We start from the raw sequence: 26601 nt of genomic DNA on the forward strand, positions 1-26601 counted from the left end.
TCATAAGACTGATATTTTTCTAAAGTCCACTTTGCCCAGTTAACCGAATCCAATCTCTGGTGTTAAATCTTCATTTAGTAAGCAAGGAAAAGTGATATGGTTAGGGACAAGAGAGAGAAAGAGAGAGAGAACAAGAAAGTGAACAGCAAAACCAGCAAACTAATAAACAGCTCTCAGCAAATGCAGGTTATTTCAAAAGTAAAGCTGGGATTACGCCTAAGACTACAAAAAATGTAGGCTCAAATAACCCCAGGGGAAAAAAGAAAGATTTCACAAATACTGTATTCTCCATTTGTGTTAAAGGTATCCCAGAATGGAGCCTTGGAACTTCCTTCTACTTCAAGGTAAAGAGGGCATCTTAGGGGTGCTCAGGGAGGCAGGACTAAAACTTTCCACTGTCCTCCATGCAGAAATTAATGGACCAATTTAAATTCTCTCTGAGCTAAAGAACAGGACAGGTGGGACCAACAAAAGATATAGAACAGAAATAAACAGTAATCATAAGAACAGGAGAAGATGAGCAAATTCATTCCCATTCTTAGCTATTCCCAAACACGTAACAATTCATTGACTTTCTATGCCTTTCCTTTTTGTTTCTGCAGCAAGTAGAATCTTGTTTCTTCCACCATGTTCTAAATAGCCATTCTCCAGGTAGGCAAGGATACCCTCCTTACCTCAGAACAGATGGAACCTTCATGATGAATTTCCAAGGTTTCATTCTTGCTTTGAGGAGGAGGACATCTTGGAAGTTTGGGACTTCCAACAGTGGCATCCTTTTGCCTTCAGATGGAATTATGAGTCATCCACCATTTGCTGCAGGACTCGTCATCTGAAGGCTATATCAGCTGAAGAGGAATTTAGCTTGCAGTGAATGATAAAGGTTAATATGGATGACCATATGGCCACTCTGCAGATCTCTCAGACTGAGGCTTGATGGCTGAATGCAGTGGGGGTGGCCATGCTTCATACTGTTCGAGCTGAGATGCTGAAGGAACTGGGATATTGCTACATCTGTATGCCTAAGAAATACATTGCTATATGTTGTAACTTATGGCTGACCTGGATATTTTCTTTCCCTTGTTTGGGACTGCCAAGGAAATGAGTAAAAGGCTCGTTTCACAGATGGACTCTGTTCCCCAGTTGTATATCTTAAGAGCTCTTCTCAAATCTAGCTTATGCCAATCTTTTTCTTTTGGATACTTTGGTTGTTGAAATAAGGGTGGTAGATGAATCTCCTGCCTTCTGTGGAGTGACCAGTTAACCATGGAAATAAAGGTAGGGTCCAGTCGGAGCACCAACTTGTCTTTGTCGAAGACTCCCAGTTCTGATACTTTGTCGAAGACTCCCAGTTCTGATTCAAAGGTACTGTAGATAAGAACAAGGTTTTCATGTGAAGCCACTTAAGGGGAATCTCTTTTAACAGTTCAAAGGGAGCCTTGGAGGGAGCTGATAATACGTGTAGTCTTCACATAGGAAACTGATGGAATGACTAGAGGACTAGTCTGAATTATCCCACTTTGGAATGAGACTTTGTGTGGATGTTTTGTCATTGGAACTCCTGTTACTTGAGGAAGAATAGCTGCCGCCAACATAGCATGGAGGCCCTCAATTGCTAATGGACCACGTCTTGAAAGAAGGCCAACAACTGACCTAACCTTGGATTCAAAGAAACTTCCTTCTTGTGTTAACACCATCTCACAAAGACCTTCCATGATGTATATAAATACTTCGGGTGGATGGTCTTCTGGAGGCCATGATGGCTTCAGCCACTTCCAGATGAACCCCACCCTTTCAAGAGTCACAGTCAAACGTTACAGTCCAGCTCTGGATGCTAAACCAGATCTTGCAATAACATATCCTGGCTCACAGGAATTCACCACAGGTCTTGAACTGAAAGCTCCACTAAAGATGGAAACCAGGGCCTGGGGGGCCAGTCTGGAGCCATGGAGATAACAAGGGCTCGTTCCTGGCGTATCTTCCTCAGAGCTTTCAGAATAATCAGTAGAGATGAAAAGGCATATATAGCAGACCTAAGCCACAGAGAACTCAGGGCATCAACTGTCTGCCCAAGGATGTTGGCACCTGGAACAGAATCATAGCACTAGATGGTTGGAGGCCAAGGTGAAGAAGTCCATGCTCAGAACACCGAATATGATCGTGATCAACTGAAATGTATCATTTTTTACAGACCACTCATTCTTGTCCATTCTCATCATGCTCAAACAGTGCACTTGCTGAGAGACCATTGGATATGCTATGCTGAAATAGACTATAGGAGAATTTCTGTTCAAGACAAAATGCTTCTCACTTTCCCTTGCTTGTTGATGTGGGGCCTGATTGATATGTTGTCCATCCTGATAAGGACCGACCCTAACCAATCGGATTGGCATACCATCTTAGAAAAGACAGGTCATCAGTATGGACTTGGAACAGAGACCTGCTTGCTATGCATGAAGTCAGGGGTATGTGCCTGCTGGTAGCAGCTGTTAACAAAGAGAATGCTGCAAAGGTCATACTGGCTAGGAAGGCATCTGCCAGAAAGGAAACAGTCTTAATGATGTGATTTATGACTTCAGTAGCCCTTCTATTACCTCTAGGAATCAATTAGCTCAGTTTACACGCCCAGACAATGGAAGCCCTAGAAATAAAGGGTTGACGTGGCCACTGACCTGATGGCTAGAGCCAACACTTCATGGGACTTTCTGGATGCAAAACCCAAATGCCCCAACTGGACCTCTCCGCTCAGCTGAGGTGAATTTACTAGTAGTCCCCTACCCCTCCATGATGCGGCTGGCCTCTACCTGGGCAAGGGCTTTTACGGTCCTGGCCCCTGCCTAGTGGAACGCTCTCTCTCCAACTGTTAGGACCCTGTGGGACCTTGGTGAGTTCTGCAGGGCCTGCAAAACTGAACTGTTCCACTGGGCTTTTGGGGGGCTGGAGTTACCACCCCTCTTTGATGCCTAGTGTACTAGCTGCTTTCTGGTACTCTCCCAGAGAGTAGGTACTCTCCCTTTCTGGTACTCTCCCTTTCTGGTACTCTCCCAGAGAGTAGGATCGGACGCCATCCACTAAATTGTGAGTGGGCTTTACTGTTGCTACTGATTTTATTGTACTTTAATTGAATTTTAACTTATTAGATTTGTCTTTTTGTAATTTGTTATTTATTGTCTGTTTGTATGCTGTAAACCACTCTGAGCCCTTTGGGGGTAGAGTGGTCTATCAAATCAAATCAAATTATTATAGTTGTTGTTATTGTTAATTTTTTTCCTTTGGGCGGCTTGGTACTGGGCCGAAGGATGGCAGAATGATGACTTGACTCAGTGTGGAACTGGGTCCTCACTTTAGGCACAAAAAAAGGATCTAGTTTGAGGGCCACTGAATTATTCTGGAAGATGCAACATTCCCATCTAACTGACAAGGCACCTATCTCTGTTACTCCTCTGGCTGATGTTATGGAGACCTGAAAAGCCACCTTCCATGTGAGGTATTTAAGATCAACTGTTTTCAAGGGCTCAAAGGGTTTCCCAGTAAGAGTCTTTACATCTTACCCAGACTCCAAGTGTGATATCTGTGGGGAACTGGAGGTGCTAATTGGGCAACTCCTTTCAGAACTTCCTAATCAGTACGCTGGAAGCTAAAGGTCTTTACCTTCTTTGTCCCAGAATTGCTGCTGCTGCAGCAACATGCCTCCTTAGAATGTTTGTTTTGAGCCCCAGCTTTGCCAAATCTAGCCCACACTCTTTAGTGATGTGTGTGAGTGATGTTACATTATCCATGGAGCCTTTGTTTTCAATATCTGTGTTAAGCAATCCAGGTCTGAGAGGTAAGGCCTGCGATCATTGCCACAATGGGTCAAATTGGCAGCCATTAGAAGTCTTTTCTGTATGGGAAGCCCTTTTCATGCCTTTTTCTAATGGTGTATTACGCCACTTTCTTTTTGTTGGCTGAGAAGAGGAAGCCCTTCCTTGCTCCTCTCTGCTAGATTCATAGGCTCCCCGCTGTGAAAAGAACAGACCCGACTCTGCATCCTCATTAGAGAGAAAGTCATCTCCTTTTATACATATAGCTCTACTTTTATACATACAGCTCCATGGAGTTCTCCTTTAGCAGTAGTGGGGTGAAGGAGGAAAGCACCATAGAGCCGTGGTGGCGAACCTTTGGCACTCCAGATGTTATGGACTACAATTCCCATCAGCCCCTGGCAGTATGGCCAATTGGCCATGCTGACAGGGGCTGATGGGAATTGTAGTCCATAACATCTGGAGTGCCAAAGGTTTGCAACCACTGCCATAGCGGCAAAGAAAAAAACCCTACACATGGCAGTTGAAAAAGTGCACCTGGTAAGACAAAAGGCTTAAAGTAAAAGGAAGACCAGAAAGAGGTTAGAATAAGAAAAGAAGCAGAGAGGAGGAAAACTCAACCGCTGCAGAAGACTATCTGAGCTGCTCTTCCTTTGCAAGACAGGAATAAAACTAGTCCACAAGTTCCCACCTAGAAGCCAGGAAGTAGAAAGTTTCAGTCCAGCCTCCCTGAGTAGCTAGTGGGAAATACCCAAGCTTCCAGAATGCCCTCCTCTTCAGAGCAAACACTTATTGTTAAGAGAAAGTTACACAATGATGTAGCTCTGGACTACGAAAAAAGCCATTTCAGTAGTCCTTCTTCCTCGAAATCTCTACTGATGCTTCTCCTGTGCCTCCTCTTGCCCTCACTGGGGATTTGAAATCTAGACAACAGCAAATATCTTTCTCAAGTATGTAAATTTGAACAAACACCAGAAAAGCCCTAGGATAAGGTAAGTACTCTTCATAAACACTAGTAATAATATGATAGAAAAAGAAGGAAGAAGAACAGAAACTTATTGGGCATATTACACTTTCACTAAACTCTCAAGGCACATGCAATTCAGATTTTTTGCTTTTGGTCATTCAGTTTACAAAGATGCACACTGGAATTAAAAGTGACATTTTAAATGTATGTACTGATCACTATGTTTTCAAAACAGTCAACAGTAGTAATTTAAAACACCATCTAAACTACATTAATATTCTATTCCTTTTCCTTTACCCAGGTTCAACCTCCCTAATACTAAAGAGAGAGAGCTGAAACGCACCCCAGTAAAAGCCTGCCAGTCTTTGAATGTCTGAATGTTTCCTAATAAGATGCTCAAAGAAAACTAGTCTGTCTTGGAATTAAATCTTCATTTAACTGACCTATTCCAAGGACAGACACAAAGGCCACAACACTTGTTCAGCTCGGTCAAGTTCTTCTCGGCTTCTCTCATGTCTCTATTTATCTGGTCCATGCCTTCTTCTATACGGTCTAGTTGCTCTATGGAAAACATTAAACAAAAGAAAGTTTCAAAAATTTAAATGCTACAAGAGACTATCGCATTAGAAGGAACAAGATTTATGTTCAAAATGCTTCTAAAAACAATTAAGCTAAAAAAATTGCCTATGGAACAGACTAAAGATTGTTAAAAATTCTAGTATGGAGAGTTGTTTGTATTCCATATTCCTTTTCCACTTGTGGAAGTAACTTTGGAAAAAGAAATCTTTGCTGATTCCCCTCCTATTGCAGACTTCCACTTCACCCCCAGCGCTGATCCCCGGAGTCCACTGATCCCCAAGGTCATGATTTCAGGTGCACAGCAGGAGATGGGAAACTTTCCTTTACCTAGCTCAGCTCTGCTAATACTAGCTAGGATCCACCTCTCAGTCAACTCATCTAGACAAGTTAAAAATCAGATATTTGGTAACATTCTGGATATAAAATTAGGTGGAAGATCGAAACAACCGTGGGACGAGTCCACAATCTGACATCTGAAGGAAGCCGTGGTGTTAACTTGCCATTTAAATATAGACTCTTTAATATAGTTTTATCATCTCACATCTAAATGTAATTTAGAAGATGAAGAGCAATCTCAGATTGTTAAAACTGCAGCTGAACAAAAATGCCATGTATACCAAAATATACCCACGGTGCTCCAATTCCAGTTTAAATAAAACCTTTCCCCAAAATATGAATTTAGAAAGGAAAGGGGCCTTTTTAGTTCAAAAGAGCAGGCAGCAATGAGGCAACGTGAAAAAAATTACTACCAAAGACCCTAGAGAGCCACTGTCAAGGTTTAATGGCTTGATTCAGTACAAGGCAGCTTTCATGTGCATTCTAGTGCTGAAGTAGACGTTTTAGGAAAATCAAAAGACATGGATGTGAATGCTGCCTTTGCCTGCTTCTGGACCACATTACTCATATGACCATACTTATTACTGAAGAAAAAAATATCCACACAATAGATTAATCCAAAATAAATCCTTGCCATCATACAGTGCCTTTGGTCATGGGCAACTCACCCCCTTGTTCATCCAGCATGGTGATGGTTTTAATTCCTGCATCTTGGGACTATTTAGGAAGGGAAAAAAATGTTGACTAGCAATACAAAATATGGTGCAAAATATAATCAATAAATTGAATTACAATTTGCAAAAGAATGATGGCACTTCAGCAACAACACATTTATCATGGACGTAGGATTTTGTGAACCAGAGCTTGATCATATAGGTTAACAGGAAGAAAATAAACATCACAAAAGAGGTGGATTCATATTTTTGGCTTGTAAAAGTAGAAAACTGGGAATCTGCCAATGGTCTACAGAAAAGCCCAAGTGCATGTAGAAAAACCACAGACATTACTTAAAAATGAAAAAAAAGTTGATGGGGAAACATCAGGAATAAATTGCTCCCAAAGAATCTGACTTCAATTTCTTCCAAATCTTACATGAAGGCATGAAAGAAAATTTCTTTTCCATACAATCCCCCTTCCCAACTTTAAAAAAAAATTCCAAAAAGAATATATTGAGAAGTCTGAGGAGAACTGAGAAAGGATCTTCTCCTAGGGTATGCCTTTTTAACACAAGGTTTTATTTACTCAAAATACACAGTATGAAGATTTTTTTATTTAAGACAATTTACATTATTGGGTGTGTACACATTGCTGCGTATCCTGCAGATTTATTCCCATGGAAATAGTTTGTTTAAATGAAAACCATTTTGTCCACAATTAATATGCTACCAATAGATACCAGACTACTGATTAATTCAATTTTTTCAATGTTGCCTAATTCTCAGCCTAAATACACTACTAGTGCTTTTGTGACTATGATATTATCTGTGCAAATGTCTTTGCTACAAAATTTGTGTTTTTAATTTATTTTTTCCTACCTGTCAGATAGCAAAAACTAATATACATGTGCTAACACAGTACAGGGCAGTTTACAAATCAGTGTCTCTAGTAACTGGGTATATAAGTAGTTTCTCTTATAGGAAATAAAAGCCATTCTTTTACATTTCAGAAATATGCCAAACAATGCATATTTGCCAACTAATGTATAAGTAAGTAGTTAAAAGTTTAGTTTGATAAGTATTGTAAATGTCTCAGTTTTCCCTGAAATAGAGAATACCACCCTTTTTCTCCATAGTATCAAGATTTCTGGAAATTTTATCAGTAACTCCTTCCCAACAATGCCTCTGAAGTTCCTTCTTACCTCAATAGCTAAGCCAAGAATCCTCCTTGTGCTTTCCAAAGACTAAAAACAAACAAAAACTGTTTAAGAATGCAAACTTAGATTGCAGATATTTAGCTGCCACACTATAGAATACAATTTTTTTCAAACCTCAGAACGTGTGGTAACATCCAAAAGAATACAACTCTTTCACAACATTCTGCTTAGTTAGTATTTTTAAAAACAGTATTCTCTTGTGAATGTGCTGCTTATATTTTGCAATTAAGACCTCTGAAATATAGCTGCATTCTGGTTTCTTAAGTTGTCAAATCTGGAGAATTTTACCTTTCTTTTTTGCTAAGTACTCAAATTCTACATCACAGGATCATGTGATTCAGTGATAGCGAACCTTTTCGAGACCGAGTGCCCAAATTGCAACCCAAAACCCACTTACTTATTGCAAAGTGCCAACACGGCAATTTAACCCGAATACTGAGGTTTTAGTTTAGAAAAAATGGTTGGCTCCGAGGTGTTTATTACTCAGGAGTAAGCTTGGTGGTAGTCGGTGGCTTTGCTTTGAAGCAACCGTGCAACTCATCCAACAGGTGAATCATGACCCTAGGAGGGTTTACTCAGAAGCAAGCCCCATTGCCAGCAACCGAGCTTACACCCAGGTAAAGGATTGCGCTTTAGTTCTTCGCGTGAAAATCAGTGGGGTTTAACAGTGCTTAACAGGGTTACCTACACTGCTTCCCCAAAACGAGATTTTAGGTTTAATGCTAATAATCAAGCCCAGCGGCCCAGGCCAGCCTAGATGTGTGTGTGTGGGAGGGGACTCTGTTTGCGCGTGCCCACAGAGAGGGCTCTGAGTGCCACCTCTGGCACCCATGCCATAGGTTCACCACCACTGATATAAATGCTCAGTGATCCATGCCTGCTTGTTTTGGAACATCATGGGTTATTATTCCTTTAAAATTAACTGTATTATGTCCTTTATAATGTGTTATTACTGTTATTGCAATTCAGCTCAAGTTTTTTAATAAATGATTACATTAACAGCTGTTTTGTTTGGAGTGCATCACTTGGAACCCTCAATGGAACCTGTCATAAATTTCTCTGTTATTCACTTGGTAAGTTAAAAGATTTAACATTTAAGAGAAAGCTCCACACACCTACCCCCAGAACAACAAAAAAGTCATTTGGAAAAGAAGGCTTTGAACATCTTAAACTTGTTTCCTAGAGTTTTTTAAAAGCTACATAAGCATTAGAGGAAGAATGAGTAAGGAGATACTTACTTCATCTGTAACCTGATTGGCCCTCAGTTGAATTTCTTCAGGTGACAAGTCAGCCATGATGAATACTTATTTTCCAGTATCTGAATATTCACAAACAATGGACTTTCTCCTGTAACAAACATTTACAATGACAAAATCATCACTGAATTCAAACATGACAAGAGCAAGAAGTGCCACAATATTTACAAGCAGACTCATTTTCTGAGGAATACAAGTTCTCAAAACCAGAACAATCCAAGATAGGAAAAACTGCATAAGACAGGGAGAGAAATCTGCAAATACACCGCTACTGATTGATTCAATAGCTCATGAGCTACTGTCCAACTTATGTACTAAACATGACAAAAAAACCTCAGCGCATGTACCGTTTCCAGATTTGTACACAGTGCATTTGCCTTCTTTTGCTAAAATGATTCAAATGTTGCGAACAATATTTAAATTATTTATTTAAATTTGAATAGGTACATTAACTGCCGGCAGCAATCATCTACCTAGATTTGAATCCGGGAGCCCCTTAGAGAGAACAGGATTTCCAGTGCTTAAGCTGTTAAGAATCAAAGCTTCCTTCATTAGAGCTTTGACTCTTAATAGCTTACATCCTGAAAATCTTGTTGCTCTCTAAAGAGCTACTGGACTCAAATCTAGTTGTTCTACTACAAGCCAATATGGCTATTCTCTAAAACTATCTTCAAAGATGGGCTAAAATAGTTTGAGGATGGAGAGCATTTAGGAAAGCATGGAGCAGGTGTCCAATGAAGTAGCTGATCAAGGAAAACGATCCATTGGTTACTTACCGTGAAGGGGCCTTCTACTGGACATCGGAAGGACATCTTGATGGGTGGTTTCCAACCCGTTCTCAGGGAGGCAGGATGTGAAAACTTGCCACTTCCTGTGAACTGCTTGGTCGCCCATTTAGATCCAGTAGACGACTGTCAAGAGCAGTGAGAGCCATATTGCCCTAACACGTATCAGGAAGCGACAGAATAACACGAAGAACGTATAACAAGTCAAACATGACAACAATGAAAAAACACTCTGCACGGAAAACTTGGATAAGTCAACAAACATAGTCAGGAATCCATTATCGGGGACTAATGCTGATCCAGGGAGGGCCAAGATGTCCTTCCGACGTCCAGTAGAAGGCCCCTTCACGGTAAGTAACCAATGGACCGTTCTACTGGAGGCGGAAAAACATCTTGATGGAAACTCCCAGAGCAGTCCCAAAATTGGGTGGGTCAGATCATTCCCCGATAATGTGTTCCAACACTTGTCTGCCAAAGGTGGCTTCAGAGGCTGCTAGGGAATGGAGTTTATAGTGTCTGACAAAAATGGATGCTGAAGACCAAGTAGCAGCTCTACAGATGTCTATCAGGGGGACCTGTTTTCTGAAGGCCACGTTGGCAGCCACCGCACGCGTGGAGTGAGCCGTGATCCTCTGAGGGAGGGGATGGTTCGATGCTTTATAGGCTTCAATGATACAGGCCTTAATTGTTTTACTAATTGCTGCCTTGGTCATTCGACCAAGCGACCTCACGAACGCTTTCCACGAGGAATTGTAGATGTTATTTGTAGAAGAACGTCGTGAGGCTAGAAGCGTGTTGGTGACTTGTTCAGAGTATCCCTTGCGTCTTAGGAGATTCCTCTCAAGCGCCACACGGTCAGTTTGAACCACTGCGGGTTCGGGTGGGAAACTGGACCTTGAGTCAACAAGTCTGGTGGCGTTGGAAGTGGAAGGCCCGGGGAGACTACCATCTCCAGAATGGATGAGAGCCAAGGCCAGTACGGTGCTACTAGAATCACCTCGGCTTGTTCCGCTGCTATTTTCCTCAACACCTTGGAAATAATGGGGAGGGGAGGGAAGGCTTATAACAGAGCTTTGGGCCATGGCATTACTAAGGCGTCCACTTCTGCCGCCTTTGGATGACAGAACCGGGACACGAAGCAGGGCAGTTGACGGTTTTCTGCTGAAGCGAACAGATCTAACTTGGGGTACCTGAAGGTCCTCGTGATCATTTGGAAGATTGCTGGCTTTAGCCTCCATTCTGCTTCTGCAACAGTTTGCCTGCCGATCCAGTCGGCTGTGATGTTCAACTGTCCCCTGATGCGTTCCGCCGATAGCGAAAGTAGGTGAGTTTCGGTCCATGACAGAATGAGCATGACTTCCCTGTGTATCTGGGATGACTTGGACCTGCCTTGGTTGTTTAGGTACGCCTTTGCTGTGGTGTTGTCCGTACGTATGGGAACATGGGTCCCTTGAAGCACTGACTGAAAATGCAGAAGGGCTTTGAAGATAGATCTCGTCTCCAGAAAGTTGATGGGTAAGATCGTTTTGTCTGCTGACCAGAAACCCTGAACAAACTGTTCTCCCAAGGATGCTCCCCACCTCGGAGACTGGCATCTGTGATCACCTGGTTCCTGTCTGGATGGAGATATACTTTTCCCTTCGATAGGTTGCGCTCAGAGGTCCACCACCGGAGATCCTTGCGAAGGCAGAGCAACTATGCGATCTTGCTTCAGCATGATCTGTAGTTGGAAGGGATGCAGAAAGATTTGCAAGGGCCGGGTGTGGAGTCTGCCCCACTAAAGCATATTGAATACCAACACCATCAGACTCGCCAATAGAAGGAGAGATTATGTTAGCTTGGAGATGATGAGTGAAACCGTCCGTTGGAAGCGTAGTCTCTTGTCCTGTGGGATGAATAGAAAGTTCTTGGAGGTGTCGATGAATGCTCCCAAGTGTTCCATTGTCTGCGATGGAATGATTGTACTCTTGTCTAGGTTCACTATGAAACTGTGATCTTGCAGAACCTTCTGCGCTGTTTGGACATCCTTGGTTGCTTGTTGAGCTGATCTTGACCGGACCAGGATGTCGCCGAGGTATGGGTAAGCATGAATCTTCTGCTCCTGAAGCAGGGTAATGGGACACAGCAGAATCTTGGAAAAAACTCAAGGGGCTATGGCCAACCCGAAAGGTAGAGCTCTGAACTGGAACTGTGGCTTGCGTACTGCAAAGTGGAGATACTTCCTGTGAGAATGGTTAATCGGGATGTGGAGGTAGGCCTCTGTCAGGTCTAAGGAGGTCAGAAAGTCGCCTGGACGAAGATTTTCTACGATGGAACGAAGTGTTTCCATCCTGAATCGATGTAGCTGTAGATGTCGATAGATGAACTTCAGATTGAGTATTGCTCGCCAGTCCCCGTTGAGCTTTGGCACTGTGAAAAAGTGAGAGAACACCCCCAAGGATCTCTCCAATTCTGGCACTGGTTCTATTGCCTGAATACTGATAAGGTGTTGAATGGCCCGTTGTGTTCTTTGTGCCTTGTCTATGTTGGCATTGATTGCGAACGCGCGAAAACGCTGCGGGGGTAGGTGAGCAAATTCGATCGAGTAACCTAACTGAATGACCTCCTGAGACCAGCGGTCTACATGGCTGCCTTCCCATTGATGACTGAAAAATTGAAGGCGGCCACCTACCGGGGTTAGGTGAGAGTCATTGTTTGGTGGATCCTTCGGAACGGAAGGGTTTTCCGGATTTTGAGTTGGTACGAAAGGAACTATTGAATTGTCCAGTGTGTCTACGGAAACCCTGTTGGGCTTGCCAGCGTTTACCATCACGGGAAGGTCTAGGAAGGGTTTTATGCGACCGGAATGTGGATGTTGGCCTGCTGTTCTGATTAGAATGGTCAGCTCTGAGCAACTTGGGCATGGCTTTTTTGTTGTCCTTAGTTTGCACTAGAACTTGTTCCAATTCTGGGCTGAAAAGGGTGCCACCCTGGAATGAATAACCTGCCACGAGATGTTTTGACTGAACGTCTGCTGGCCAGGCTCTGAGCCAAGCATGCCTCCTAGCCACTACACTGTTGGCCATAACCTTTACTGTTAGTAGAAGGCCTTCGTGGTTAGAATCTGCCAGGTAAGAAGTGCTAAGGAGAATTCTTTCCACTCCCTCTCTAATGGCTTTAGACTCAGGCGGGAGCATATCCAAAATTCTGCGCAGCCAGATGATTGCAGCCCTAGCCATAGTGGCTAATGAAAGAAGGAGCTTTGCTAATGCTGCAAGGCCATTGTGGGCTTTTTTGGGAATGGCCTCAGAATGCTTGTCTAGTTGGTCTTTGATGGTACCAACACCATCTTTGGACACCAAGCCCCCCCGATTGGAGAGTGGAGATGGGGGCGTCCACCAGGGGAATCTGGAGCATTCTGGTGATGTAGTCTGGCACTGGGTACAACTTTTTGAATGATGGAGACAGGTTTTTAGCCAAGGTGGGAGATGCCCATTCTTTGAGAATTCCTCGTTGAAAATACTCTGGCATTGGCAGAAACTCAGAGTTACAGTCCTATTGTGGAAAAATGTCTTTTCCCCCTTTAGGGCAGCCCTTGATGGGCTTATCTGATTTAGAAGTGGCTGCAGGATCAAAGGCATCTTCAGAGTCCTTAAGATCCAGTGCAGAAATGGCTTTGGTAATAAGAGAAATATTTTCTATATTGAAAAACTTTAAAGGTTGCTCCTGATTGTCTGAACTGGCCCCATCCGACTCTGAAAAATGATCAGAGTCCTCTCCTATTTCCCCTTCACTGATGTCTTCATCTCCCGGGAAGGCTAAGGGGTCCCTGCATCTAGGTCTGCCCCTGTGTGTTGGGGAGATAGAGCAGTTGGAGAGGGAGAGGGAGACTGCCTCCTGCATCTGGGACCATGCTCTTTCTTATGATAAGACTGAATCTCCTCTCTCATAGCTTCTCTGAACAAGTTAACTAGGGGGGAGGTGTCATGCCATCTGTTTAAGCTGGGGAGAGCTACGGGGCGATCACCCTGCCCCCCTCTCCCTTGCAACATGGGCGCGATCTTGCCTGGTCGAGAAGGAATCGCTTTCTTCTCCCTCCTCCTCGTCTTCGTCTGATTGTGCTGCGTTCCGAGCCTCCGTGGCGGTGTCCTCTGTTGCCAGACAGTGGGGCTGCCAAGACGCCTGCTGCTGCGTGCGAGGCCTCCGGGTCCTGCACGTGATCGTCAACCCCCTGAGGGGTAGGAAAGCGCCGGGAGGGAGCAGAGGAGACCCAGGGAAAAAAGGCATCCTCAGCGGTTGTGCGGGGGCCGCCGGTGCTCGGCTCCTGGCTCTGGGTTTTTTCTCACCGCTTCTTGCCACTCGGCTCTTTTATCCATGGCTTCTTTGTCTGTGGCTGAGCCCGTCCTTCCCTGGATGGGAAGGGAGTGAGTTCGACTGCCTCCTCCCGAGCGGCTCTATTAGAGTTTTTGTGGGTGGCAGCCCTAGTGCTCTCTGCTGACGACCGAACAAAGGTCTCTCTGGGAGGAGAGAAACCGTCGGCCATTTTGGCGGTCTTTTTTGGCGGGAAGAATCCCTATGCATGAATCAGACCTTCCACTAAACGAACGCAGGATAAGGAGAGGGAGGGAGGTAAAACCACTGGGTGAAGTATGTAAGGAAGGATAGACACAGACACACACTAAAAAACTGACAAATAACAGATAAACTCGCAGAGCCTAGAAAGGATGCTGCTCTCCCTGTGAGGCAGGAAAGTAAACTGGATCTAAATGGGCGACCAAGCGGTTCACAGGAAGTGACAAGTTTCTACATCCTGCCTCCCTGAGAACGGGTTGGAAACCACCCATCAAGATGTCCTTCCGCCTTCAGTAGAACAACAGGTCTAGCAGATGAAGAGTTGGATGGGGGACAGAGAATTTTCAGCCACTAATTTTGTTGTAGTGATGTATGTATTGATAGATCCCTGAAGACAACACTCTTGTTATATTTAAAATGCCTTAAAGCAGAAGTCTCCTTGCAATCTTGGTTTCCTCCCACAAAAAAACCCAATTCATAACAACTTCCTCAATTCTATGTACTGAACAGAGAAACACTTCACTTTGGGGCCTCACAAACCTTTGATTGCAAAATGTATATTCATGGTGCAGAAAATACACATTTCAATTACAACTTCTATACTAAGTGAACAAAGTTAACATAGTTGTGATAACTTACATGAAAAAAAGATCACCTAGACTGAAGTTCTGAAAAACAAGCTTGTAAAATACCTCAACTATCTTGCCTTCCCTTATTACACAATGGCCTTGTATTACAAGATACTACCAACATTGCCTGGATAGCTAAGAGCTTCCCTAAAACTATACGCTCACTTAGAATACACAAAGCTCAGACTTTCACATAGTACACATGTTAAAGTAAGAGAGTAGTTTATTAATTAATACTTCAATCTTTGGTACTACATTGGAATTTTTTAATAACCTGTGGTAAAAAAAATACAGGTTCTGTTACTAACCCTAAAATACATTTGTCCCTAGTCATGACACTCATTCAATGAGGTTTATTAATGAATATTTTCAATTGAACAATATTGGAATATTTTTGTTTTGCTCAATTAAAAGTAGAATATGAATCAATTCCAAAAGTAAAGGTCTTTTAATTTATTAACAAACTTGGCACGATTATTCAGGCCCTGAACAAGAGTTATCGGAGCTAGTTCTCTCGCTACAAAAAGTAATTGTTTCCTGATTAATTACCAGTTGTATTCATACCTACTGTTACCACAACTTAGCACTGTACCAATTAACATGTACTTTACTCATAGCTTTTATTTTGTTATACTGAGTTATCCTACACTGTGCATACACTGTGCCCAGGGACTTCGCTGATGGTTGGGAAATAAGTGCAAAGATAAATGTATAAATACAATACCAAGTACTTTCTTAAGCTACTTGTCACATAGGCGGAAGTGGAAAATTCACATCACAACAATTGATAGACTATCAGCAGCAAAAGTTTTCTGCTTTTAATGAAAGGATTTTTTTATTGATTTATACTGCCGACCAGCCTCTATGACAGACATTTTTGCTGAGTGAAAACAAGATACATAAATCTTCTTAAGGTAACAAACATGTTCTTCCTTGATTGAAGAAGATTTTTCACATTTGCAAACCAGAACATACAGAAACAATGGTGATATAGCCAAGGTTTGAGATAGTAATTGCATTTTAGATTAAATGTTGCTGCTTGTTCGTGAAATTGATGTGGGAAGGGTAATCCTAAACAATAAAACGCTAAGAAGTCGAATGTCCTGATGATGAACCCTCCACCAATGGGACTCATTTTGTGAGTCCTGTTCTGCCATTGGTGTAGGGGTCACTATTGGGACTTTTGAGTTCTTCCTGGCCCACAGAGCAGTAGCGCCTTGGATAAGGCCCAGCCGACACCCCCTGCCTTCCCTTCCAGCAGCAAAGGTAAGTGCCCTGAGAGGGGAAGGGCACCAACACTTCAGACCATTGGGAGGGAGGGGGGGATGCTTGCTAGAGCCCATTGCATTCCCCATTGCCCCTGCAATGGGACTTTACTGCTAGTGAGGTATAATCAGCTAGTCCACAGAATGTTGTATTGTTGACCAGCCACATCTGAGCATTAAATCTAAGCAGAAATAAGTAAAAAACATATAACGAGGTAGAACAAGGGCCACAAACCTTTAAATGAGCAAGTCTTTAGATAACACAGTAATTGCCTAGAATAGCACTTAAGTGGTCATCAGGGCAGCCAGTGTGGCATGGGGGTTAGTATCAGACTAGCATCTCAGACCTAATTTTGAATTCCATTCTGCCATGGAAGTTGGGAGTGTCATACATACTCAACATAACCTACCTCAGCCACCCTGGGAGGATAAAATAAGAAAGTGTGAGAATGATTCAAGATACTTGGGAAGAAAAGCAGAGTACAAATGAAGAAAACAAGTAGTAACTCAAGCCTGAGAAAGACTTTTTCTTGCTGTGAGTCATGAGTTCCCCCTGGGAAGACAGGAAGTTTTAGCCTTGTCTCCCTGAGCCGCCAGAAGGAAACACCCCAGCTTCCAAGATGCCTTCCTTAAAGCAGAAGGAACCCTCATGGTAAGTTCCCAGGACTACAATTCCCATCAGCCCCTGCCAGCATGGCCAAGTGGCGGGGCCGATGGGAATTGTAGTCTATGAACATCTGGAGTGCCACAGTTTGCAGACCCTAGCCCAAGAACATTAAAAAGCCATACTGGATCAGACCAAGGCTCATCAAGTATAGAAGTCTGTTCACACATCATGACTCGTATCCATTTTGTCTAATATCAATGGATAGCCCTATCCTCCATGAACAGCAGTGGCGTAGGAGGTTAAGAGCTCGTGTATCTAATCTGGAGGAACTGGGTTTGATTCCCCGCTCTGCCGCCTGAGCTGTGGAGGCTTATCTGGGGAATTCAGATTAGCCTGTACACTCCCACACACGCCAACTGGGTGACCTTGGGCTAGTCACAGCTTTTCGGAGCTCTCTCAGCCCCACCTACCTCACAAGGTGTTTGTTGTGAGGGGGGAAGGGCAAGGAGATTGTAAGCCCCTTTGAGTCTCCTACAGGAGAGAAAGGGGGGATATAAATCCAAACTCCTCCTCCTCACAACCTTTCTAATTGGCAGCCATCACCACATTCTGGGGAAGGGAGGTCCATAATTTAACTACTTGTTGTTTTGAATCTCTCAAGCTTTAGCCTCAGAAGATAACCACACATTGTAGTATTATGAGAGTGGGAGAAAAGCTTCTCCCTGTCTACTCTCTTCACATCACTGTGGTAATCACGTCAGCATAAGTGTCAACATACAGGACATTTATTTTCTAGTTTGTGAGATAATTATTTCTTCAACAGGTCTTAACGTTTTGTATTTCAGGCAGAAACTTTTTCAAATTCACTTCCTCCTTTACATAACTAGTAAGTCACAAGGGAACTGAAAAATGAGGTAATCTTTCAACCTCAAACAGTGTCTACTGAAGAGCTAACAGAGAATACAATATAAAACTTCCCTGTACAATGTTTCACCTGGTTCTATGGCTGGCATCTTCAGAGGCACACATCTCACCATGACATGCATGAGAAGATTCCAGCCATAGATGCACGTGAAATGTTAGGTGCAAAAACTACCAGACCACAGCTACACAGCTTGTAAAATCAACAGCCAGTTGATTTTAGCCATGAAACCCTTCAACAATACATTCCACTTGTTGTCGGCAGGCTGATCAATCATTATTTTAGAGCTCAAATAACATTTAAATATATATATACACACACTAGTTTCGGTGGGGGGGCAGTTTCCACTATTTCTACTTGAAAGATGAATTTTTAACTTCCATGCCGACTCTGGACATTTGTCCCTATATTTTAAAAGAATGAGAACACACTCCAGTTGACCACTGCCTTATTTATTTATTCAATTTCTAACTGGCTTTTTGATCCAGAAATATTAAAAGCCTATTTATAGAGAATGATGAAATATAACAAATTTGGAAATGTTTCCACCTCCATACCTCAGCATAAGGATGAACTGGAGCAACATTTCACCAAAATCCTGGTTTTTATTTTGTTCTTTGAAAACATTTATTAGCCACCTTCCTTATGTCCTTCATAGAGGATAATAAAAACATAAAAATAAATTTTTAAAATCACAGTTCAGGACTGCTAGTAAACTTAATCAAATGCAAAGAAAATACATTTGGTGGAATGTAGATAACTTCCATATGCACAAAGCAAATATTTTCTGGCATATAGGTAAAGGTAGTCTCCTGTGAAAGGACCAAGATCCACTGGGGTGACTTCACATCATGATTTTTACTAGGTAGACTAGAAAACCACAGGGTGGTTTGCCACTGTCTTCCCCAGTCGTCTACACTTAACCCCTAGCAAAAGTATTCATTTTACCAACCTTGGAAGGCGGAGTCAATCTTGAACTGGCTACCTGAAACCAACTTCCGCCAAAACTGAACTCAGGTCGTGAACAGAACTTTAACTATATTACTGCTTTGCACCATGGGATTCCTACTCTAGCTGTATAGTAGTCTAAAACATATGCAGTTTAGATTAATCGCTAAGAAGAGAGGCAACTGTCTTGATCCAAGAGCATTAGTCAACATTGGGGCTATTTATTTAAATGGTCACAAGTGCCACACAAGCTTTTTGCAGCTTCTGTCTTAATGCAGGCCATTTTTACTCTTGAAGTGGGAACTGCTGACATAATCAATTGGCTCTGCTCCCCCCAAAAGCAATTTTAAGAGGTACCCTGAATTGCACATATATTACCCTCTACACAGTATGGTCTTTACATTCAATTATGTAAAGTTCAATAAGAACATCCTAGATCAGACCAATGGTTCATTTAGTCCAGGATTCTATCTCACACAGCAACCTACCAGTTCCTCAGGACAGCCAACAATAAAGCATAAACACTGAGGCTGTGTAGCTACAATACTGATGTAGCTTCCTGGCACAGATATTCAGAATTTTATTACCTCCAAATGGGGAGGTTTGCTGTAATCTCTACTGCTAGTAGTCACAGATAAGTCTTATCCTCGATGAATCTGTCTAATCCCCTTTTAAAACTATCTGTGTTTGTGGTCATCAATACGTCCCTTGGCAGCAAATTCAACATTTTAACAACTCATTAGGTAAAGTAGTAATTATTTTGTTCCCTGAATCTACTGATTCTCAACTTCATTGGATGCTGTCAAGTTCTAGTATTTTAAGAGGGAGAAAGTTATTTCTGTCAGTTTTCTCCACCCTTGCATAATTTTATAAACCTCTATCATGTTCCCCCCGTCGACTCTTTTCCAACCTGAAAAGTGCCAGATCCTTCAACTTTCATCATAGGGAAGTTGCTCCAACCTCTTAATCCTCTGGGTCCCCCTCTTCTGCATTTTTTCTGGCCCCATGATGTCCTTTTGAGATATGGAACATTATACAATATTCCAAATGAGGATGCAACATAGGGGAAGTATAATATCAGATGTTTTACTTTGAATCCTTTTCCTGCTAATTCCTTGCAGAGTTTGCCTTTTTCACTGCTGTGGCACACTAGGTTAACATTTTCACTGACTTACTACAACCTCAAGGTTTCTTTCTGTCTCAACTGAAATAAGTTCAGGCCCTATTAGCATATTGTTGAAGGTGGGATTTTTTGTTCCAGAGTGTATCACCTTACATTTACTTCTCTGAACTTCATGTGCCACATTGCTACTCACTCAGAGTTAGCCTTGGTATTCATCATCCTGAATAGTTCTGTGTAATCTGCAAACTTGCTCCTATGTTTACCAACAGTTCTAGATCAGTTGTTAAATTAATTAAATAGCACTGGCCCCTATACCAATCTTTGTGAGACCCTACTGCTTACAAGCCTCTATTAAAAGAACTACCAATTTATTCCTTCTCTTTGCTTCCTATTCTTTAATCAGTTCTTAATTCAAAAGAAGTCTTGGATGAGGTGCCTCATAAAAGTCCAAATACATAACATCTACTGGTTCAGATATCTACAGGTTCACTTTTTCAAAGAACTCCAAAGGGTTGATGAGGCAGGACTTGCCTTTACAGAAGCCATGCTGATTTTCTCCCAGTATGCTTTGTTCATCTATGTGCCTATTACTTCTACCTTTGATTGCAGTTTCTAAGATTCCCTTGGTCAGACATTAGGCCAACTGGTCTGTAATTTTCTGATTTCCCTCTAGACTCCTTTTAAAAAGTAGTGCAACATTCTCTATTATTCAGTCTCCTGTGGCTGATTTTAGTGACAATGTACATATACTGGATAAAAGACCAACAATCTCACTTCTGAGTTCTCTAAGAACACTTAGGTGTCGCCAGGATAGGACCAGGTTCCCTCATCAGTGCCTTCACCAGCATGGCCGGGCACTGGCCATGCTGACAGGAGGCCGGGATGGGAATTGTAGTTCCTGAACATCTGGAGAGCCGCCAGGTTCTCTACCCCTGCCATTAGGACAGGGGTAGGGAACCTGCGGCTCTCCAGATGTTCAGGAACTACAATTCCCATCAGCCCCTACCAGCATGGCCAATTGACGTACTGACAGAAGGAAGCTGATAGAATTATGGATGAGCTGTCGACACTACGATAGTTATAGAAAACTAAAATGGATTTTCCTGATTTTTTATTTTATCTCATCACCTCAATTTGATTGAGTTATCCAGACTCCCTTTCTGGAAACAATACCTGTGGTTGGGGCACATGCCCCACACTTTTTAGAGATGTAAAGAATTCACAGAGCTTCTCTATCATCATCCTCCCTCCCATCTTCCTTTTGCACTTCTTTTATTCTTTTATCTGCATCTCTGAACTGCATCTCTGACCAGATTCCTGCCTAGAATGATTATTATTTGTCTTGACGATTTCAAAGTTTAAAGGAAATTAAACTTATCACTTTCTTAAAGATCACAAAACAATTCAGGGATTATGACATAATAAATCTGACCCTGGGATCTGCTACAAATGTAATCCCCTAAAGAAAGTAACAGCCAAAGACACGAACCTCAAAGAAAGGTCACACTCTCCCACTCCAATAATTTAAATCCATGCACTAGATTCATCAGATAACATTTGAATGATCACAGAACTGGGATTCTCTCACATACCTGGTCTACAAGAAGAGCAGCAAGTGGACTCCTTATCCAATACAAAGCGATGTCCAAAAAACTATTTCAAAAGCAACAAAACTATGTCAAAAAATAGTTGATGAAGACCACTATTCAGTGATCAAAGTTCACATATATCCGTGTCATTCTGAACGAAATTCCCCAAGCCCCCATCTTATTTTCACTTGTTTTAAGCCCGCATCCCTGCGGAAGCAAGACACAAAACAAAAAGAAACGTATTCCCCCCCCCCTTTTAAGGGACAAAGCCATCTCAACGCCTAAAAATAAAATCATCACCTCCCACACGGAAAAATCTTTTGAAAGAGTCTTGAAATGACATAAATCGCCTCTCCAAAAGTACTCTTGTATATCCTTAGCCTTGTGTGATCGCTGTGGCACCATCTGGGAGGCCTGTGTCGGAAACCGGATACCAGATAAACCTTCAGTCTGGATCTAGCGGGGGCTCGTGCTACCTTTTTCGATCGAGAAGCGCCTCACACACGACTGTCACCCCCTCCTCTCCTCCAGCGGCACTTCCCCCGGTCGCCTCGGGCAGCTCTCCGAGTCTCAGACCCCGCCCAGCCACCACTTCCCCCTCAGAGCAGCCCCACATGGGTCCCCCCGCCTCTGTCAGCCCTCAAAAAAAACCCCCATTTCACTTTTCTCTCCTGCGTCTTCAGCCGGATCCCATTCCGGAGATTCACACGCCGCACAAGTCCTTCCACCCGCTCCACACACACAGGGCGTAACTATCGCCCCTTCGCCACCTCCGGCCTTTGGCCCTTCCTACACCGGCCCTGGCCCCACCCCGCCCGGTTCCTTCGACCCCCACCAAGGCTCCGCCCTCGTCTCCAGAAGGCGCAACCAATTGGCCGCTTGGTATCGAATATTTCATAACTACTGGAGAAAGTCGACGCCAGTCGAGATTCAACTCCGCCTTCTTTTTCCCCTCACAGAATCATAGTAGTGCTTTCTCACTTTTCACCCTCCCGTCTTTTTTTGTTTGGTGATTGGTTTAAACTCTGAAACCGGGGGCTACAATAGGCTAGTTGAGATATCAGTCGTAGAGGTATTTCCGCCCCCCTTTTCGTTGGTTCCTGGAAGTGCTTATCTCTGCGGAGTTTAGTTGTGCGGAAGGAAGAGGCGCCGTTCAAAGACTTGGAAAGTTCGGGTTGAATCCCTTCCTGTTTGAAGCAGTTTAAACGGTTGGCTTTCCTAGTTTTAAATGCTGAGCAACTGATAATGAGGGGCAAGATGAAAAATATAAAATATTCCAGATTAATTTGCTGTCTAAACTGTTCCCCTGCACCATCATACCTTTTCAGGGTTTTTTAAAATGACAATTGTATATCAGGATATCCCCTAACATAAAAATAAGTTCTGTGAGTTCTCGTCATTTTAAAAACATCTCTAGATATGTTTTTCTCTTTGTATCTTACAGCAAAATATTCTGGATACATTTTTTAAAAAATGAAAGTTGCGGATTTAAAGAATCTGTTACACGTCAGTATAGCTAATTCTCAATATATCCAAATTTGAGGATACTTCTATCCAGAGACTGAAGCTATAACCGGACAAAACATGTCTTTCCACAAACCTGAAAAATGTCCCAGGTTTGCAGAAAAATCTGAAATCAGTGGGAAAATGGGGAATGAAAGGGAAATTAGAAGCAAGCAAATGGCAGTAAAAATTATATCAGCTTCCATGTCACTGGCTGCAATTCTACATACAATCCTGGGAGATAGCCCATTGAATAACAATCCTGGGAGATAGCCCATTGAATAACATTCCGCACATTTCTCATGTTTTCTCCAAATGTATTTAGATGGCCAGGGCTGTGCATAATGAAGTTATCACAGGATGTGGTACATGTGTTCATCTTTTGTTTCCTTCAATAACACGAAGTACAACCAGTTTTGCAAGTTCTTTAAGGCTTTCAAACTGTAGTCTGTGCTCTGGTGTTTATCTATTTGAAAATACAGGAACAGCTTCCGCCTTACCACTGTTTTGACACTAGCTGTCATCCTGTGTCAATATCTTAACAACAGAACGCTCACTGTGTAATTTTTTTGTTTGTTTTCTTTTGGGAAGTCCTTTGTTTTTTGTTCCCAGCAACTCATTTTACAGGCTAGTCCTAGTCATCTTTACTTCAGAATATCCCACTACATTCTATGTGCTTTTGAGCTAATTTAACTTAAAAGTGCAGAATAAAATCACAAATGCAGAATTAAATCCCATTTAGTGGTACTTAATCCCAGGCAGAAACAAAAAAGCAATCTCGTGGCAATTTAGCAATTTATTGTGGCATACACATTCGCCAAAATAAATGTTAGACTTTTTTTTTGTGGTTTTTTGCTGCAACACAATAGCGCGCCTATTCTTCTGAAATTTAATCCCCAGATAAATTTACAAGCTGCAGCCCCGGTAGTCAATACTACAACGCCCATAATGCATTGCATTGCATCTCGCTCAACCATCCATTTCTGGGACAAGTCGTTTCCTGTTTTTATGACGCAGACAAACTCGTTATGATGACATACAAAACTACTATTCCCAGCATGCATATGTGCATAGAATTTGGCCGCCTGATTGGCTGAATGCAAGGACACGCTCTCCGCCTTGTGGCGCGGTTCTCTTTTGGGTCGTCTTCAGCAAGTCCCTGGAGAAGGAAGCCGCTATGATGGTGGAGGGGCCCTGCTCCATTCATCTCGCTTGGTGATGGGCGTGTCGGTTGTCGCTGCGTTGTGCGGTGTAGAGGGTACGGCTTGTGAGTACTGAAAGGCGGACTGTTTCTCCTGTTCCGCGTTTGGGGTATGGGTTAAGTTTAAGTACTGATACATTTGAGGAAGGTTGGCTAATCTCTGGCCCCTTCCGCACATGCGGAATGATGCACTTTCAGTCCACTTTACAGTTGTTTGCAAGTAGATTTGGCTATTCCGCACAGCTGCAAAGTGCATTGAAAGTGGATTGAAAGTGCATTATTCTGCATGTGTGGAAAGGACCTCTGTTTGGGTGAAAGACTTACTCCAACTGGGGTTGAAAGGAAAACTCTGTGGTGATGGCACTGAAAGTGAACCATTTTAAGTAGATTTTAGGCCCGCTAAGCCCATAGCCCTGTAGTGGAATGTGAACTGCAGACCGTGTATCTTTTCTTATTATTTTCATTCTAGCCGTGGAACCCAAATGTTTTATGGACCAAACAGATAACAAAACAAAAAAGGAAGTGTCCAATTCAGAAATTCTGTGACCTCCTACCATCTTTTTGAGAACATGAGAGAAATCTGTTTTTACTTTTACAACTCAACACTGTGATGGCAACAGTTGAGTTGCAGTGGGATCATCCAGAACAACCTTTATGGATAAAAGAATCATGTTTTGAAGGTGGCAGTAAGATAAATCCCACACCAGTGGTTTTCAAATTGCAGTTTACTGATTGCTAGTAGTTTCTAAAACATTTTCAGGTGGTTCTGAGATCAAAATGGAAAAATACGGAGAAAAGTATTGGACAGCTATGCATTTGTTTGATATGTTTGACCATTACTGAAGGCACAATCTACTCTTTATTTTAAAAGTGCAATCAAAAGCCAGCCTTTTTCTTTAGCAACTCAAGTAACTGCAGTAGAAACTTCCAAGACGCTTGTAGCAGTGTGTGTAGTTTTCTCCATAGACTTGTGGTGGTGTGTGCAGTTTCCTCCATAATCTTGCATAAGGGTGGCTAAGTGTTGGAGTTCAGTAGTTGAATATAATATGGAAGTTTGTCAAATCAAATCAGTTTTGGTCATAGATCAACATAATATGAATAAAATTAAAAACATAAGGCATGTTAAAAACATAAGGCATGTTAAAACAATAGCTAAAGGATCTGCAGGAATGAATAGGAATACTTTAAAAAGTGTGGGTGCATAGAGAGGGTGGGCTAAGAACAATTAAAGGAAACAAAAACTTTAGAAACTACAAAAGAACATTCAGTAAGGACAGGGAAATGTCAAAATTAGCAGATGAGAGGCTATAACTATCAAGTCATAGTGCACTCTAATATGGCATACTTAAACTTGGATTATAGCATAATCTTCCTGCGATATGTATCAAGTGCTGCTGTGCAAAACCTGACTACACTATATGTTATATCACGGTTGGTATTTGTTAGCAACAAAGCAATATAGATTGGTCTTGTGAGACTTGGGAATCTATGCATCAATGGTAAAATGAAGAAGAGAAGTTTGGATTTATATCCCCCCTTTCTCTCCTGTAGGAGACTCAAAGGGGGTTACAATCTCCTTGCCCTTCCCCCCTCACAACAAACACCCTGTGAGGTGGGTGGGGCTGAGAGAGCTCCGAAAAGCTGTGACTAGCCCAAAGTCACCCAGCTTGCGTGTGTGGGAGTGCACAGGCTAATCTGAATTCCCCAGATAAGCCTCCACAGCTCAAGTGGCAGAGCGGGGAACCAACCCCGTTCCTCCAGATTAGAATGCACCTGCTCTTAACCACTACGCCACGGCTACTCCTAAAATGAGGCATGTATATCTTCATAGTACTGGCATTGGAGAAGCACATATTCTATTGCTCCTGTATGTACAGATTCACAAGGGCATTGTCTCTCCAGGTAAGGAATCTTCTTATATCAGTCTTCAAGGACAGCTGAGGGAAGGACATGCATCGTGCCAAAGTAACAGCCCTCCACAGTTTAGATACTTAATGGAAGCCAGTCAAATGTCCTTCCACATGAAATATATAACAATCCCATGAGGTGGTGACAGGGGTGTATCGGGGGGAAATGGAGCTCAGAGACAACCCCTTCTCTGGGCGCCCCCCCATGCTTGGGGGCGGGGATGCCAGCCGCTGAGCCACCTCATGTTTCTGTGCAGGCCAGCAGGACCTGTGGAGGCCTGCTCAGAGGCCGGAGGCAGGGCTGGGGGCCCCCATTGCTGAGCCCTGCCCCCCCAGCCTCTGTGCAGGCTGAGCCTCCCCACCCCCAGCCTCCATTCAGGCCCCAGGGAGGCCTACATGGAGGCTGGGAGCGGGGCAACTGCCGCCGAGCACCAGCCTCCATCCAGGTTGAGCCGTGCCATCTCAATCCCCGCCCCCTGTGCAGGACCTGGGGAGACCTGCACAGAGGCCGGAGATGGGGCTTTGGGAGCAGGGCCACTGCCGCCAAGCCCCCCCAGTCTCCGTGCAGGACAAGCCCCTCCCCCCGGCTTCCGTGCAGGCCAAGAAGGTCTGGGGAGGCTTGCACGGAGACCGGAGACGGGGTTTCAGGGTGGGGCTGCCCGTGGCCTCCATACAGGCCGAGACCTGCCTCCTGGCCTCCATGCATGCTGAGCCACACCCACCATGCAGGCTGGCAGGGCCTGGAAAGACCTGCACAGAT

General features: G+C 43.1%; 2 protein-coding genes across 5 annotated transcripts in view; one reads left to right on the forward strand and one right to left on the reverse strand.

Moving 5' to 3' along the window:
* Window positions 1–22030, reverse strand: part of SNAP23 (synaptosome associated protein 23) — a 28442-nt gene extending 6412 nt beyond the window's left edge. Inside the window, exons 1-7 of one of the 3 annotated variants that reach the window (XM_048484154.1) lie at window positions 21893–22024; window positions 21531–21644; window positions 21234–21294; window positions 8794–8902; window positions 7541–7582; window positions 6351–6399; window positions 5211–5328 (exon numbers count right to left, since the gene is read on the reverse strand). In XM_048484154.1, coding sequence (XP_048340111.1) covers window positions 5211–5328; window positions 6351–6399; window positions 7541–7582; window positions 8794–8850 — 266 coding nt within the window. In that variant the 5' untranslated portion in view covers window positions 8851–8902; window positions 21234–21294; window positions 21531–21644; window positions 21893–22024. Of the gene's footprint in view, window positions 1–5210; window positions 5329–6350; window positions 6400–7540; window positions 7583–8793; window positions 8903–21233; window positions 21295–21530; window positions 21645–21892 lie in introns of all 3 variants that reach the window. The other 2 variants (XM_048484153.1, XM_048484155.1) reach the window with 2 other exon arrangements.
* Window positions 22031–23868: 1838 nt separating this feature from the next.
* Window positions 23869–26601, forward strand: part of ZNF106 (zinc finger protein 106) — a 57981-nt gene continuing 55248 nt past the window's right edge. The window contains exon 1 of one of the 2 annotated variants that reach the window (XM_048484156.1): window positions 23869–24000. The gene's annotated coding sequence lies outside the window, so the exon portion shown is untranslated. The remainder of the gene's footprint in view (window positions 24001–26601) is intronic. The other variant, XM_048484157.1, reaches the window with a different exon arrangement.

Source organism: Sphaerodactylus townsendi, linkage group LG02 (assembly GCF_021028975.2).
Source record: "Sphaerodactylus townsendi isolate TG3544 linkage group LG02, MPM_Stown_v2.3, whole genome shotgun sequence".
NCBI lineage: Eukaryota > Metazoa > Chordata > Lepidosauria > Squamata > Sphaerodactylidae > Sphaerodactylus > Sphaerodactylus townsendi.